Below are 16,844 nucleotides of genomic sequence, written 5' to 3' on the forward strand. Positions count from 1 at the left end.
TGTTACTGTGATATACGTGTGTGTATGTGTGTATACATCTGTATCTATACCTATCTATCTGTCTGTATGTACACTTCTGTATGCACATACGCCAAGTCTTGAAGGCCAATCTCCGATCATGAATAAGAAAGTGACATATGAGCTTAAAAAAAGGGGAGAGTTTAAAAGTATTTTAAGAACCAATTAATTAGTACTCCCACTGTTTACCCCAACTTAGATTTTTAAGACAGCTTATTAATATATAAATATTGTTAGAGTAAATTAAAAAATCAAAAAAACGAGGCAAAGAGAAATCAACTGTAGGAAAGTAATATGGACTCAAAAGTTATATCAGCAAATAAAAAAAGTGCTAAATATTTGTTAGAGGTGATATACTATATACACCAAGCTCATCTTCTGAAAATATTTTACTAATTACATATTATTAAGCCATAAAAATATGTTAAAATACTTGATCTGTGTTAGTTGACATGAGTTTTGTGGCTATAAGTATTTCATGAAAAAATGAAAACAACGGAAGTTAAAAAAAAAATTAAGATTCTCTGAACTGTAAAGAACTATGTATCTTCAAAGAAAAAAAAACTCTTTATACTGGAAAATTATACAAAAATGACTGCTGATATTAATTTGGTTGCTGTTGTTGTTGTTAGGTGCCATCAAGTTGGTTCTGACTCAAACAATCCTATGTACAACAGAACAAAACAATGCCTGGTCCTGCACCACCCTCACAATCATTGCTGTTTGAGCACACTGTTGCAGCCACTGTCAATCCATCTCATCGAGGGTCTTCCTCTTTTTTGCTGAATCTCTACCTTATCTTAGTACTTTGAAATCAATTCGTGTGTTTATCTTGTTCCAAGATTTGAGATGAAATAACCTATGAAAATATGTTTTATTTTGTTTTTCTTTACGTCTTCAGAGTATTTTCATAGTGTCATTGATTGTTGTCACAAAGCTCATATTTGAAATGAGAATAGCTAGTGCTATGCTCTTTAAAATGTGTGAGGTTACAGGTTAGAATGCATCAACATTTTATAACTGAAAATAATTTGGCTGCTACAGTAAAGGAAGAAATCCATTGGAAGACTTAGCAGATGTATCAATGAGAAGAAGAAAGAAAGCTGAATCCCATCTAGAGCAAATCTAAGTATAAAAACCTAATGATTTCAGATTAACAGCTTGAAAACTAGTTCCTGCTGCTGCTTTTCTTTTTTTTTTTCTTTCCTCCCCACCTTCAGCCACCCAAGTCTTAAGCTTCGATATTCCCATGGTCAAATCTACTGCATAGGAAAAGGAAAAAACAAAAACAAATAAAGACTGTGATATATATAAAAACTAAATTACCAGTAAAGGGGGAGAACTCTAATTCTAAGTTAACTAAATTTTGCTTACTTTGACTTAACACTAGTGAATATCTATATGACAATGGTGAAATAATGTTTTCATTAGACAACAACTAAATTTTATCTGTAATTAGGAAGCACTTATGGTGTATTAAGCAGAGTTCTAAAGAAAAGACAAGATCTCAGGATCTGTAAGCCATGTGGACCACACAACTCTGAAGTTCACGGGCAGAAGTGCCACCACGTGCATCTGATTGTTAGTCTATGCACACGCTAACTTGTGGAACTGATCCCTGCCAGCAGCATGGTAAAGGCAATAATTCACTAATGCTACCTTTTTATTTATGGATAGCATCTAGGACAGGCTTGATAAGAGGAGCACATCGTATATAAAAGAAACCTATTACTAACAGGTGTCTTTTAGTTTCCTCATGTCTAATTTTTCTATAAACTAAATTTATCAGAGTCTAAAAAAATCACAGGAAAATATTAAGTAAAAATATACCTGAATAACAAATTGGTAATAATAGTATAAAGATTTACTATTAGTATCAGTGGGAAAAGAGATTTAAATAAAACAAGATAATTTACAGAGGGCAAATTTAATTCTCCTATAGTATTTTTTGAAAAGATTAAAGCTCTTTATTTTTATTTCCAGGTACATAACTCTTTTCGGATGTGGAAGGAGTAAGAAGTATTTACCCCTCATATCATGGAAGGATTACGGGACTAAAAAGAAGGTTTGGGCTTTTCTGTTTTGTTTTTTAAATAAATGAGTTTTCTACCTGATAACCCTTGTAACTGATGCCATATAATAATGGATTTGCTCTCATCCGTACATAAAGATAAGTATAACTTATCCACTTCACTGCTTCTTCCACATTAGTAACTGTTCCCAGAGCAATCTGCAAAACAAGAATACAACAAAAATTAAAGTAATGCATTAAAGTTGAACACAAACATGACATCGAAGATGGTTTTGTCAGAAGTTATAAAAATACATCATTATACTGTATTTAAAAGAAGGTAAGCATGATTACTGGACACTTTTCCAATTAATTAAAAATCAGCCCTGCCTCATGCAGTTGAGAACAGCACATTAGAAATGCCATCTTCTAAAACTGAACTTACTCAACTATGCCAGTGAATTTACCTTCACTTGACGATGTCTCCACAAATGGAGTTTAATTCTACATAGTACTAAGGACATTTTTGGTATTCATTTTGGTATTTTTTTTTCCTTTTGTGTTTCCATTTTGTTGGGTTTCCTGTTACTTGAACACAATACTGAAAATTATAAATGTAAGTACACCAAATCAAAACAACATAATATTGCTAATTATATCCTTCTTTATCTTGGTTCTGTGCACTGTTACCACCAAAACCACAGAGGACAAAACGTTAACTTTTACTTCTAAAGATACCAATTTGCAGGATTGCTAGCCTAAACATACAATATGAATGTAATGGAGAATTCAATAATTAATACATGAAAATGAAGTAGATTTTATTGGAACTTATACATATTAATCATACATATACTTCTAAAAAAATATGACAAGAACAGGGGTTGGTTTTTATTTTTAACTGGTAAATGTAAAATAACCCATTAAAAAATAGATATTTATACATTTTAATCATAATAAGCACAGGATTATTCTTTAGTTTATAGTCTGAAAAGGAATAAGATTTTAATATAGCATTTTTAAGGTAACTTTGCAATATGTTAATTTAATGAAATCAAATGTTAATTTAAAAACATAAGAGCTGTGTAATAAAGAGAAAGGAATTACTAGACAATGATTTTAACACACAATTTCAATGAAAGACTTTGGCTTATATATTTCCTTAGCTAATGAATCTGTAAGTCATTTTTCATTTACTTAAAGTGTTCATTTAATTAAAAAAATTCATCCAAGTTGTAAAACTTCATAGTTATATATTTTTTTCCTGAGCCTTTACATGAAAAAAACTTTAACCTCTTAATAATTAAAGGAGATGAAATGATCCCTACCTAAATTACTAAATTTTAAGAGAAGGGAAAAAAAAAGACCTCTCATCTTAGTACTGAATATTAAAGAAAATAAAAACCTTCATGTTTTGCTTTAATTCCTATAATTTTTAATTCTGTATAACTGACCCTGTGAAATAAATATATGGATAGTTAGCTGTCCTTCCTTGAAGATGAGATATAGAAATATATAATTTTTATTATACTACTATATTATACTATTTGTCATTAAACAGAGAAATGATCAAAAGGGAGAATATGATGGGGCAGATTCTACTTTTAAATTTATACTAACTTATTTGCAAATACTAAACCACCCACGACATAGGTAAGGCTTTTCATAAAATGAAAGCAGCAAGAACTGAAACTGAGTAAATAAGAGAGCTGTGCAACAATTCTTAAATATTTACAAGTAGGACAGTTAAACATTTTCTAGAGTGCTTAGGTAAAGGACACTGCTTTGATGAAATTGTTAAAAAACTGATAGTCTCTCCCATTTATGATTCTACTATTTAACAGCCAAAATTGTGTTAACTCTATGACCTGTATTTTAAAATATCACACAACTCCTAAGAGTAGAGAATTTAATAAAGGACAACATAAGCTTGCTACTATCTTTTTCAAAACAAGACTCAGTAAATTAACATTAATAATTACAATCCTTGGAAACTCTATGGGGCAGTTCTACTCTGTCTATAGGGTTGCTATGAGTTGGAATCGACTTGACGGCAATGGTTTTTTTTTTTATTATTAATAAGATTAAAAGAAAGGGAAAGGAGGAAGATAGAATAAAGTAATGCAAGTTTTCTAAACATTCATTAAAAAGGAAGAGACTACTCAAAAAAAAAGTGTAAATTTATGATGTTATATCATATTTAGAAGATGGCCCTTGAATGCCACCTAGTGACAAAAATAAAAATTTACTTGTAAATATTTGCCATCACCCTTTTTCACCTAGTGGCTCAGTGGAAACCCTGGTGGCATAGTAGTTAAGAGCTACGGCTGCTAACCAAAAGGTTTGGCAGTTCAGATCCACCAAGTGCTCCTTGGAAACTCTATGGGGCAGTTCTACTCTGTCCTATAGGGTCGCTGCGAGTCAGAATTGACTCAATACCAATGGGTTTGGTTTGATTTAGCAGCCACATAGTACAGGTACCTTTTATGGAGCAAATATTTTCCATAGTATCTCTTTAAAATTTATTCATTCACCTCAATACTCATATACTAAATCAGTAGCAAGACTGTACTATGTAAAGCACAGTGGACATAGTGACAAATAGAGCATAGCCTGTGGTTCTCTATCCAATGAAGGGGAACACATGTAGACACATGTAACTAATTAAGATGACAGATGTGAAACCACTGCCCACAGTGCCTAACATGTAAGTATTCAAAAATGCTTTTAAAGAAAAACATCTAACTTGTAAAACTAATAAAAGCAGTATTAGTATATACAACTTTGTGCTCTGTTAAACAAAGGAGGGAGGGAGAAACTGCCAAATTTGGTAATTTAGAAATAAGACTCAAAGTATCACCTCATATCTAATTTATTTATTTAAAATTTAATCTTTAAGGTTATCTTCATTGCCTGTTTTAAACTGGTTGAAACCTTATAAAAAAAGAGACTATCAGGTAACAGTAAGACTACTAACTTGGCATAGACGTTTGTTAATTTTTTAACAATTCAGTGAGATTATCCCTATTTCATAAATGGGAAATTGGGATTTTACAGGTGAAGTGAGTACAGTAATAGCCTCTCTTGGGCAGAAGACTTGTACTGGAGGATAACCAGAGCAAAAACAGGAAAGATTGGTCAGACTGAAGAGGCCTTAAATCTAAGGACAAAGGGTTTGGACTATGTTGGAGGAACTCCATATAAAAAATGCATATAAGATTATAGAAAGAATAATATAATTTTAAAGTACGAACTACTGGGGGACTGACACTAATGTCTGCTGAATAGATTTTAATGTAAGCTTCAAACATGCTGTAGGGTTTATTGCAGTGCAAACTTAAATGTCTTTATATAGGGAGTCCCTGGGTAGTGCAAATTGTTAAGTGCTTGGCTACTAACTGAAAGGTTGGTGGTTCAAATCCACCCAGAGGTGCGTCAAAAGAAAGCCCTGGTAATCTACTTTCAAAAGATCACAGCCATTGAAAAGCAGTTCTACTCTGAAACACATGGGGTGGCCATGAATCAGAATTGCCTCAATGACAACTTTTTTTTTTTTTTAAATAGGGATAGAACTTGTATCCTTTCAGCGTTAGCATCACGAAAAAGTCAGTCCCATTAGGTATCTATTTGCAAAGAAAAAAAAAATTTTTTTTTTTTTTTTTGCAAAGAGGCCTCATAAAATGTTTGCATTAAAATGATTGCTTACTATAATCATTTCTCTGCTTCTAAACTACTAGCCAGAATTGATATTCATGCTATGAAAAACATTAAAGGAGGCCAACACTTCTAATCTAACATTACCTTTATACCAATCACTGCCAATGTACAGTCGTGCAAAGTGTTGGGGAGTCTAAAGACCTAAAAACCCATTACCTTGAGAACACAACATACATTCATTTTATAAACTAATTTCACACTTGATTTCCACAAATTGCCAAATTTAATTTCATATCATCTATAATTTTTTTTTTTTTTTTTTTATAATTTAAGGGAGTTGGTTTTCTTAAAAATTTTTTACTTTTAAAGGTGACTATTCCAGTAGCCCAAAATATGAGACAGAAATTTTAGCAATGGCTGTACTTCACTATATTAGCTAAAAATTGCAAGGTATATGTTTCATTATAGGAATGCCATTTATGTCACTAAACAGAATTTGGATATGCTTATAGTTGCTTGACATTTCTGAAAATGACAAAACTAATAAGCTCTTAATGAATATGAAATGAACCTGTGGACCACAATTTATTTTTAATTTCTCAGGCTTGATCAAAACGTTTCAATGAGGATATTTTATAGTCCCTAAAAAAAAGAGTCCATAGCTTCACTGTGAATCAGAGTCGACTCCACGGCAACAGGTAAGACAAAGTTTCCTGAGGTGGTATTTTACTCACTTTGTGTATTCTGCATAATAATATCACCATCTTACGTTTACCTTACCACTTACAAAAAGCTGTCAAAGACATTAATTCTGGGTTTACTTGAAAAACTGCATACAAAAACCTTGTTTTTCACTGTTAAGTCAGAAAAATTATTTCTACCATGGTAGACACTGATTTGGTCCTGGTATTGTCTACAGCCATATCACCCTGAACATGCCTTCATCTCGTCTGATTTGGTCCTGGTATTAGATGAAGGCATATGCTAAGTATTAATGTAGGGAAATATATTCATTTGTAACTTAGTACATTTTATATAAGGTTAACAGGAATTAAGCTATAACGAAAAGAATAGGTTTGGAGTTAAATAGACCTGAGTTTAAATACTATATTGCATAAAGCTATGCAATAAGAGTAGGCAATGAGGATTGAAATAACAGCAGAGCAGGAAGACTGATACAAAGTCTAAAAACTAACAGCAGAGTGATCTTGGGTAAGTTACCTATCTCTCTGAGGATAACAATTATCTACTTAGCAAACACTGAGAGAATGAGAGAATGTACATGAAGTACGCAGCACAGTCTCAGGCATTTATAAAGAACTGAGTCCATTATTACTTTTTAGTGATAAATTTTATTCCGTTATTGATACTGTTGATCCAAGACTCAAGGCCTAATTATTTTTTAAATTGTGGTAAAATATATATTAACATAAAATGACATTTTAACCATTTTTAAGTGTACAATTCAGTAGCATTAATTATATTCACAATGTTGTGCAATAATCAGCACTGCCTTTTTCTAAAATCCTTTCATCACCTCAAATAAAAACTCTGTACCCATTAAGCAATAACCCCCCAATTCCCTTTCCCCCTGGCCTCTGGTAACCTCTAATCTACTTTCTGTCTCTATGAATTTTTTTATTCTAGGATATTTCATAGAAGTGGGATCACACAATATTTGCCCTTTTATGTCTGAATTATTTCACTAGCATAATGTTTTCAAGATTCATCCATGCTGTATCATGTATCAGACATGCTCCTTAATGGCTGTTTAATACTCATTCCTTTTTATGGCTGAATAATATTCCATTGTACGTATATATTCCATTTTGTTTATCTATTTATCTGTTGATGAATACTGAGTTGCTTCCACCTGTTGACTACTGAGAATAATGCTTCTATGAACACTGGTGGAAAAATACTTCTTTGCGTTCCTGTTTTCAATTCTTTCAGGTATATACCTAGAAATGGAATTGCTGTATTATGTGGTAATTCTGCATTTAATTTTTTAAGGAACCCCAAGACCTAATTATTTAAGCTATTAAATAAGAGTAGGCAATGAGGACTGAAATTGAACTATAATATTTTCTTTGGAGTCAACACTTATTTTCTAATCTTTTTAATTTTCTTGTAATTTTCCTAACAGAATTCAGTGTCTCTCATGCCTTTTTTCTAACTTCTAACCATACCTTCCAAAACTTATCTATCCTTCAGAACCTAGACCAAATTTTACCTCCTTCATGAGTGAAGCCTTTTCTGATAGTCTGCTGCCAAAAGTATTTTCTCCTTCCTCTGAATTCTAGCAGTCCTTTATTTGGGTGCCTTCTATAGAACTTATCACTTTCTTTCTAACATTATTGTACCATGTTTTGGTGCCTTTTTCTCCCCCTGTGAACTACATGCTACTTAACATAGGGGACTGTGTGAGTGTGTTTCTCACCCTCCAAAAAGACTTGTAAATAATATAAATGCCCATTTTAGAATGTAAGTGAAACTTCTATAAGCTGTTTAAGAAGTACCTGATATAGGACGTGTATGCAATAAATAATATTTCATTGATTTCATTTATTTGCTTAATATTTAACATGACCACAATGAATGTCATTGCATTGTACAGATGAAGAATGTTGAAGTGGAAAATATTTTGTTACCACCAAAAAAAAAATCATTTGAGTCAAGCATAGAAGCAAGAAAGGACACTAAGCAGGAAAATGTTGAGTACCAGAACAATAATTAAACATATCATAGTGAAACCTCATCTGAATGTTTGACATGTACACTGTAAATTATAAGAGCATTCAACCTCGTTTCCAATTAAGACTAACAGTTAAGCAGGCTTCCAGAGTCTGGTATTAAGTCTCAACATAAAGTATACATACATATAATAAATTATCATACTCTACCTCAATTTAAACAATCATATTTTGTATAATAAAGTTAACCAAATGGCCTAATAAAGATAAAAGTGCTTTATAAACCATATAAAAATCTTCATACGATACTTCATTTTAAAAATCTTTATAAAGCGCAACACAAGTGCTAACTGTTGTTATTGCTATTTCCGTTGTACAAAAAGTTTGTTTTGTTTTTTACTTTGTATAGAGTTCTTTTGTTAGAATTCTGTCCCATAACAAAACCTCATAGTTTAAAAGTGCACTCTCTTGATAATGCTCTTACCAGTTATCACCTGCATTTTTCACTTCTTTGAATTAAACAATATTACTCCTCAGCATGTTCTGTGTTATGACTGTGTACGGTATAAGCTGTATTACTAAATACTACAAAATAGCAATCAACTTAATCCTTATTTTACTGGGTCACTCTTGCATAGCTGATGATTCTATTCAACCTTTTACTCATTAGCTCTTACCTCTGCATTTAAGTTATCTGCGAGGCTTTCTAGAAACTGACTCTCGATCGGGTTTTGTTGAGTGAGCAGAGTGAGGTAATGGCTGAGTTTATCATGCGTTGTTATGATGATTCCTTCCCCAAATTTGTCAAATTGTGGTCTTCCTGCTCGACCAAATATCTGCATGACATCTAAAATTCCAAGGTCAACATAGGAGCCTCTTTTTGCAGCATATACTTGTGTTCCCTAGGTGAGGAAAAGTTAACATAAATTAACATAAACACACACAAATATAATCCTGATGAGCCAAATACTGAAATTGGGCAAATAAGGCAAGATTTCAAAAGTATACTCTAACTAATCCTTTCATCATCTGTGATGTAGTTAAATGTGCCCAATACGAACTAGATTCTTATCGGAGAAAATAATTCTGACCTTACATAAATAACATTCAAAGTCAATGAAACAGCCGAATCACAACATTTTTCTGACTAAATCAATCCGCGGGTTTGTTTTAAGACACACACACAAATCCATGTGCAAAGGAAGGTAAGCTCTTACCTTAATAACAACAGCATGAGCGGGAAGATTGACACCCCAGGCTAAGGTAGCGGTACAGACTAGGACTTTGATATGCCCATTAGAAAACAAATTTTCAACCAAATTTCTGTCCTGCCGAAGCATTCCTGCATGATGAATACTAAAACCATCTGCGAATAATTCTCGTACTTGCTTATTTCTGGACCTTTGCACCTAGAATAGGTTATTAATAAAACATTAAAGAATAATTATTACTTAGCATTAAAATCAATTGTTATTTAGCACTGCTGTTGAGTGAGTTATCAAAGAACGAAATCATTTTTAAGCATCTTAAGGGATTACTAAAACTAAGTATATTACGCTTCATAAAAAAATTTAAAATTATATTTTATCTATCTTAAAAAATAGGTAATTACTTGAACATGACACAAAATGCAAATAGAATAAAGCAAAAAGCAAGTTTCTCTTCCACCCAGGTGTCTCCATCTTACAAGCAATCAGTGTAGCAATCGGTACTGCCTCTCTCTCATCCTTCCAAAAGTATTAAAAATAAGCATTTAGCTCTGTGGTTCTCAACTCATTCAGAGTAAAGGTCAGAGTCCTTACAATGCAAAACCCAACAAAAATCAATCTCATCCCCTAATCTCACTTACGCACACCAGCCACAAATGGTCTGCTTTTTTCTATGTCCCTTTACTGCCAAATCTACACTTATCTCAGGGTCTTTATGAATTCTGTTCCAGACTCACTGCCCGGAAGACTGCCCCCCTCATATCCACATGGTTCATGCTCTTACCTCCTCGTGTTTTTGCTGAACTGTCAGTTTATTAGGCGTCTTTTTTTATCATCCTCTCCCCCGCAAACACACACACACACACACACACACACACACTCTCTCTCTCTCTCTCTCCATTTCTTCTTAAGCCAACTCACAGGTTGTGATTACAAATTAAAGATTAGCAGGGTAGTATTTTCCTCTGCTGATACTGAGCTGCTCAGGTGCAGGTGTGGTGTAGGCAGAGGGTTGTCCTTAATCTGCTGGGTTTTTGTCAGGAGAGTGTGACAAAGTAGAAAGGGGTAAGGGAGATGAAGGCCTAGGCAAGGCAGTGAATATAATGTTACAATGATGGATCTTGAAAGAAGGAAACAAAGATACGCAGAAAGTCAGTTACAGGATACAGACAGAAGAAAAACTGAATAAGCAAGTAAAAACTGGATACTTTAAGATGAGCCATTAACATGTAACTTTTATTCTTTAAATATTCTGAAATATTTATTTCTCGTCACTTTTCAGTAGGGCATCCACCAAACCATATCTCAGTGAACTTGTGGCATGCTTTCTCCTTCTGCCTTCCGCGTCCTGACTGATCCTTCTACTTAGAATGTCCTTTTTCTTATTTATTAATCCATATTCATCAGCTTCTTTATGCTTCCTCAGTTTAAGACCAAATTCCTTTACTTTGTGATGGCTTACTATTTTGATCATGCATTTGGTACAAGATCACGTTATATTCTACTTTCATATGTGCTTTACATAAATACAAGTTGTTTTTGTCTGTTTCAGTATGCAGTGTTTTCTTATAGACTTATTTTTAAAACCAATCACTGTAAGGTAACATGTTAGATACCCTGACTGGGTGTATGATAGTCTTTTTCATCCATCCATTCAACTCTTCATTTAACAAACTAGGTGCCTAATAGAGTATCCTCACTGCAACCAGTGCCAGTCCTTTAGGATCACAAGCCTGGCATCACACTGTATAGCCTGAACGTTTCACTTTTCCTGTGAAAAAGAGACAGCAGCCCCTGACAGCCAGGAGCTTGTCTGAACTATCAGCTATGCCCTGGTGTTGCTAGGAGCTGGTCTAGCACTCACAGCTCCACCTTAGTGTTCTCCTGTCAAGTATAAATCATTGCACAAGACACTATCATCAGACACGGCCCTCTGTGACCATGATGCAGCAAGAAAAAAACAAGACTACTTTGTAATCATGTATGAACACAGATAAAACATGAACATTGTCCAAGCCATAAAATGACCAAACATCCCCCATCCTTGCTAACATGAGTGAATTTCTTCTTTACCAATCACAGCTTTCACCTCACTCTGTAGATAAGAATTATTAAGATACACAATCATAAAATAATTTCCACTTCCTGACAACATCCTAACTAGAGTAAAGCCTTGTTTCTCTAAACCCTGTACCAAAAATTACATAATTCAAGCCCCAATCCCATAATAAGTTCTTTCTAATGCCCTCTTACTGGGATTCCCCATGGCTCCCCATAGTGGGAACTCACCCTCATGCAATGAGTCAATAAGCCCAACTTTGTTCACCTACAGGTGTCCTCCTGGTGGACTTTGATGGGAAGCCATGGAACACCTGTCTTAGCTCCTCAACTTTATACCTGGCCTGAATATACTAACTTCACTTTTGGTGTCTGTTCTTTGGCCTGGTCTGAGCTCAGACCACTTATCTACAATTTGTAAAGGTGCTAGAGCAGAGGAACTTACAAAAGTCACGGACAATATACTATAAAATGGGGGGAAGTTTTCTGCAAAATTAGACTTTAGATCAATACAAAAGTAGTGTTTATATAGTCAAAGCATCTGTCTGGGCATCACAACATGTGTTTATTTGCTAATGCTCTAAAAATTTCACTCCCAGAAACCCAATTTCACTACCAACATTTTAATAGTTTCTTCTGGAAAGTTTTCCAGTTCTTACATAAAGAGAACAACATTGGCAGGGAGTGGGGTTTTAAGAGATTGGGGTTCTAGTCCAGACATTGTCATATTGATTATAAGGTCCCTTAAAAATGTAAACTTCTAATAATTAAAAGTTGATCTAAGAAAACAGTACTGCATGAAACCTGCTTCAAGTATAAAATGGTTTAATACATTAACAAACCCCACCATCTAGTGGCCAGCCAGGTAAATAGCAGTTTACATATCCTGAGCCTTTTAGTGTCCCAAGCAGAACACAAGCAGTATAGATGAAAAAGACTGCCTTCTTCAAGTTTTAAGTGTGTGTGGGGATAATATTGTTATCCTACCTTTGTGCAGTATGGTTGGCCTGTCAGAAATCATCCTACATTCTCAGTCATATTGCCTCATTTTTTGTTTTTCAGACGAGCTATTTTTACTGTCAATCTTTTTTTCATTGTGCTTTAAGTGAAAGTTTACAACTCAAGTCACTTTCTCATACAAAAACTTATACACACATTGTTATTGACCCTAGTTGCTCTCCCTACAATGTGACAGTATACTCCTTCTCTCCACCCCTGTATTTCCCATGTCCATTCAACCAGCTCCTGTCCTCTTCTGCCTTCTCATCTCCCCTCCAGACAAGAAAAAACTGCCCACAAAATCTCATGTGACTACTTGAGCTAAGAAGCACACTCCTCACCAGTATCATTTTATGTCTTATAGTCCAGTCTAATCTTTGTCTGAAGACTTGGCTCCAGGAATGGTTTTCGTTTTAGGCTAACAGAGAGTGCAGGGGCCAAGTCTTCTGGGGTCCCTCCAGTCTCAGTCAGACCATTAAATCTGGTCTTTTTACTAGAATTTGAGATCTGCATCTCACTACTCTCCTGCACCATCCGGGATTCTCCGTTGTGTTCCCTGTCAGGGCAGTCATTAGTGGTAGCTCAGCACCATCTAGTTTTTCCAGTCTCAGGCTGACAAGAGTCTCTGTTTATGTGGCCCTTTCTGTCTCTTGGGCTTATATTTTCCTTGTATCTTTGGTGTTCTTCATTCTCCTTTGCTCCATGTGGGTTGAGACCAATTGATGCATCTTAGATGGCCGCTTGCTAGCTTTTAAGACCCTAGATGCCACTCACCAAAGTGGGATGCAAAACGTTTTCTTAATACTTTGTTATGCCAATTTACCTAGATGTCACCTGAAACCATGGTCCCCAGACCCCTGCCCCTGCTACTGACCCCTGAAGTGTTTGGTTGTATTCAGGAAACTTCTTAGCTTTTGGTTTAGTTCAGTTGTACTGATTTCCCCTATATTGTGTGTCGTCCTTCCCTTCACCTAAAATAATTCTTGTCTACTATCTAGTTGGTGAATACCTCCCTCTGTCAATCTTCTTAAAGCAGCTTTTTTTAACCCTATCATCAATTTAGTTGTTCTTACCTGGACCATTTTATATTTTATCACTGTTAAGTGCTTTGTGTTAGGTGCAGAGTCAAACACATAAATATTAAAAGCATGCAATATACTAGTGAAACAATTCTATTCGACAAACACTAAGATATGTTAGGCACTAGCTGTATTTTCTCTAAGGGAGAATAGGATAGAAGCCCAAATTTTATTCAAGGTTTCTGGGAAGCTTGGATCCCTCATCATGTTACAGAGCATAAAGCTTCTTTATGCTTCCTCAATTTAAGACTAAATTTCTTTACTTTGTGATGTCTTAACACTTTGATCATATATTTAGTACAAAATCATACGTTATATGTGCTTCCCACAAACACAGGTCATTCAGGGAATTACTTTGGGGTAAAGCCCATTGTAGAGTATTTGCTAAGATACATTAGAGCTCCTTCAGAGGCAAGGGTAAGAAGAGGAAAAACATTTCACCTACTCCATTTCTTCTCTAATATTAAAGAGTGGAGACTCAGAGTTAACGGAGAAAACTAGAAATTATTGTTTGGAGGAGATATTCCATACAACTCATATTGCTGGACTGCTGTTTATTTCATGTAAAGTCTGATGTCCATGGACCCCTATACTGGATTATCCTGGTGTGCCTGTTCTAAGTCTAGATTTATTAGTGAAAGCCCAGTTGAGGTAAGATTTGGTTAGCCCTGCTGTGGCACCAATGACACAGAAAGAAGTAGAACACAGGAAATATGTAACTGTGCTATTTTCTTATAAAGTAGATTCTAGAGTGCTGACATAGCACCTCCCACTTTGACCAGTTCACACAGCTGCAGTGACCACCAACTTGGTGCATCCTTCTGGTCTCTGTGAGGAAGTAGGAGGCACTGACAGTCACTTCTTCTCTCTTGCTTCTATTTCTGCTCATAACCTTCGTGCTGCTTTTTTATTGGTTCACTAGGTACCTGGAGTGACAACAATCTTAAAGTAAGTTTAGATTGGTTTTTTCTTCACTATCTTTGAATGTGAATGAACCATTTGTGGTCTGACCTAGCTCACAGTACAAATGAACTTGAAGCCCCGTGGATGAGGCCTGATGTGTGCCTCTAAATTTTTTTTTTTTAATTATCAAATAGTAAATTTGACTATTCTTCCCCTTTTGGTGTATACTCCTATGAATTTTAACACATGTATAGGTTTGTGCAACACAATCATAATCAGGATACAGAACACTTCTTTGCCTCTAAAAACTCTCTCATGCTCTTAGTTAAACTCTCCTCACCCACAACCTTCCAATACCATTGATCTGTTTTTCATCCCTACAGTCTTGCCACTTCAAGAATGTTACACAAGTTGTATCAGTATATAAACTTTTGGGACTTGTTTCCTTTATTCAGTATGATCCCTTTGAGATTCATCCAAGTTTCTGCATGTATAATAGTTCATTCCTTTTTATTGTTAAGTTGTATTCCATGGTATGGATGACTATATTACAGTTTACCATTCACCCATAAAAGACATTGAGTTGTTCAAGTTTTTGGTAATTATGAATAGAGCCTCTATGAACATTCATGCATAGTATTTTGTGTGAATATAAGTTTTCATTTCTGTAGAGTAGATGTCAGTTTATAAAAACTGTCAAACCACTTTTCAGAGTGGATGTACCATTTTGCATCCCCAATCAGGAATGTGTATGAGTTCCAGTTACTTCCCAGGCTTGTCAGCACATGGTATTGTCATTATTTTCTATTTTAGCTATTCTGTTAGGTATGTGGTGGCATCTCATTGTTGTTTTAATCTCATTTTTCTTTTGGCTAATGATGTTAAACATCTTTTTTTGTGTGCTTGGATGTATAGTTGTAATCAGCTCCTCAGGTTATTCTGAGGTACACTAAAGTTTAAGAACCACAGCTCCTTAGAGAAAGATACTGGCAAATTCATGGTATAGCTGTGTAATTTGAGCTGATGAGACTCCTGAGTGCTAAGCAACCTCATATTCATTATTGTAATAAATGGTTTGCATCCCTTAAGTACCTTTTAAGAAATTTACAAAGTACAAGGAACTGACAAAAACAACAAAGTACTATAAACCCAACAACAACAACAAAACAAGAAGTACCATAAATCAAACAAAGGTCACTTAGATAATGAACAATTTATCATATGCAAGACCCTAGGAATATAAAGAAATTTAAGACAAGATCGGAGCTGGGTAATTTGCAGACTGATGAGGTAGATAGGGAAGCCCTGGTGGCGTACTGGTTAAGTGCTACGGCTGCTAACCAAAAGGTCAGCAGTTTGAATCCAGCCGGCGCTCCTTGGAAACTCTATGGGGCAGTTCCATTCCACCCTATAGAGTCGCTATGAGTCGGAATTGACTTGACGGCACTAGGTTTGGTTGGTTATTGGAGGAAGATAGGCCCATACAAAAATGATTTCTAGAAAATATGATGTGTTTATTAATACAGCCATGTGGACAAAGCTAAAAGTGAGCAGAAAGACAGAGTGGAATTACAGTTTATTTGTGTTTGTATTGCTAGCACCTGGCAGAGTGCCTTCTACATAAACGAAAAAGATCAAACCTGTTGCCGTCGAGTTGATTCCGACTCACAGCAACCCTACAGGACAGAGTAGAACTGCCCCACAGAGTTTCCAAGGAGTGCCTGCCTGGTGGATTCAAACTGCTGACTTGTTGGTTAGCAGCCGTAGCACTTAACCACTACACCACCAGGGTTTCTGCCTTCTACACAGCTAGTACTTAATACGCATTTCCTGCATGAATGAATCAATGATCAGCTAGTTGTATAAAAGAAACCTTTACATAAAATGTGAAATGTGAATCTCAAAGGACAAGTAATACATTGCCAAAAGGCGGAAGTTATTCTTAGCAGCAGAATAACAAGTATAAAGGCCTGGAATAGTGAAAGAGTACAGAGTGCCTGGAGGGCATTACATTCAAGAGGTGTGGGGCAAATGGAAGAAAATTAAGCTAGAAAGGAGGATTGGGGTCAGGCTTTATATAGTCCCAATTTAGGTGAAAAGAGAGTCAATTAAAGTTTTTAAACAGTACAGATTTATTGTTTAGAGAGGTTACTTCTTAGCTGGGCTAAGACCAGAAACTAGATGAACTGGTATGGCATTACTGCAACAATCCAGGTGA

At 35.1% G+C, this 16,844-nt stretch overlaps 1 protein-coding gene across 4 annotated transcripts in view; it reads right to left on the minus strand.

Annotated features, from left to right (window-relative positions):
• The window catches only part of ASCC3 (activating signal cointegrator 1 complex subunit 3), a 413,165-nt gene that overhangs the window by 151,468 nt on the left and 244,853 nt on the right, over nt 1-16,844 (minus strand). For all 4 annotated transcript variants that reach the window (XM_049897967.1, XM_049897961.1, XM_049897954.1 and 1 more), the window contains 3 exons: nt 9,597-9,788; nt 9,057-9,281; nt 2,129-2,248 (listed from right to left, as the gene is read on the minus strand). In XM_049897967.1, the coding sequence (XP_049753924.1) occupies nt 2,129-2,248; nt 9,057-9,281; nt 9,597-9,788 (537 nt within the window). The remainder of the gene's footprint in view (nt 1-2,128; nt 2,249-9,056; nt 9,282-9,596; nt 9,789-16,844) is intronic.

The sequence above is a fragment of the Elephas maximus genome, chromosome 1 (assembly GCF_024166365.1).
Source record: "Elephas maximus indicus isolate mEleMax1 chromosome 1, mEleMax1 primary haplotype, whole genome shotgun sequence".
Classification (NCBI taxonomy): domain Eukaryota; kingdom Metazoa; phylum Chordata; class Mammalia; order Proboscidea; family Elephantidae; genus Elephas; species Elephas maximus.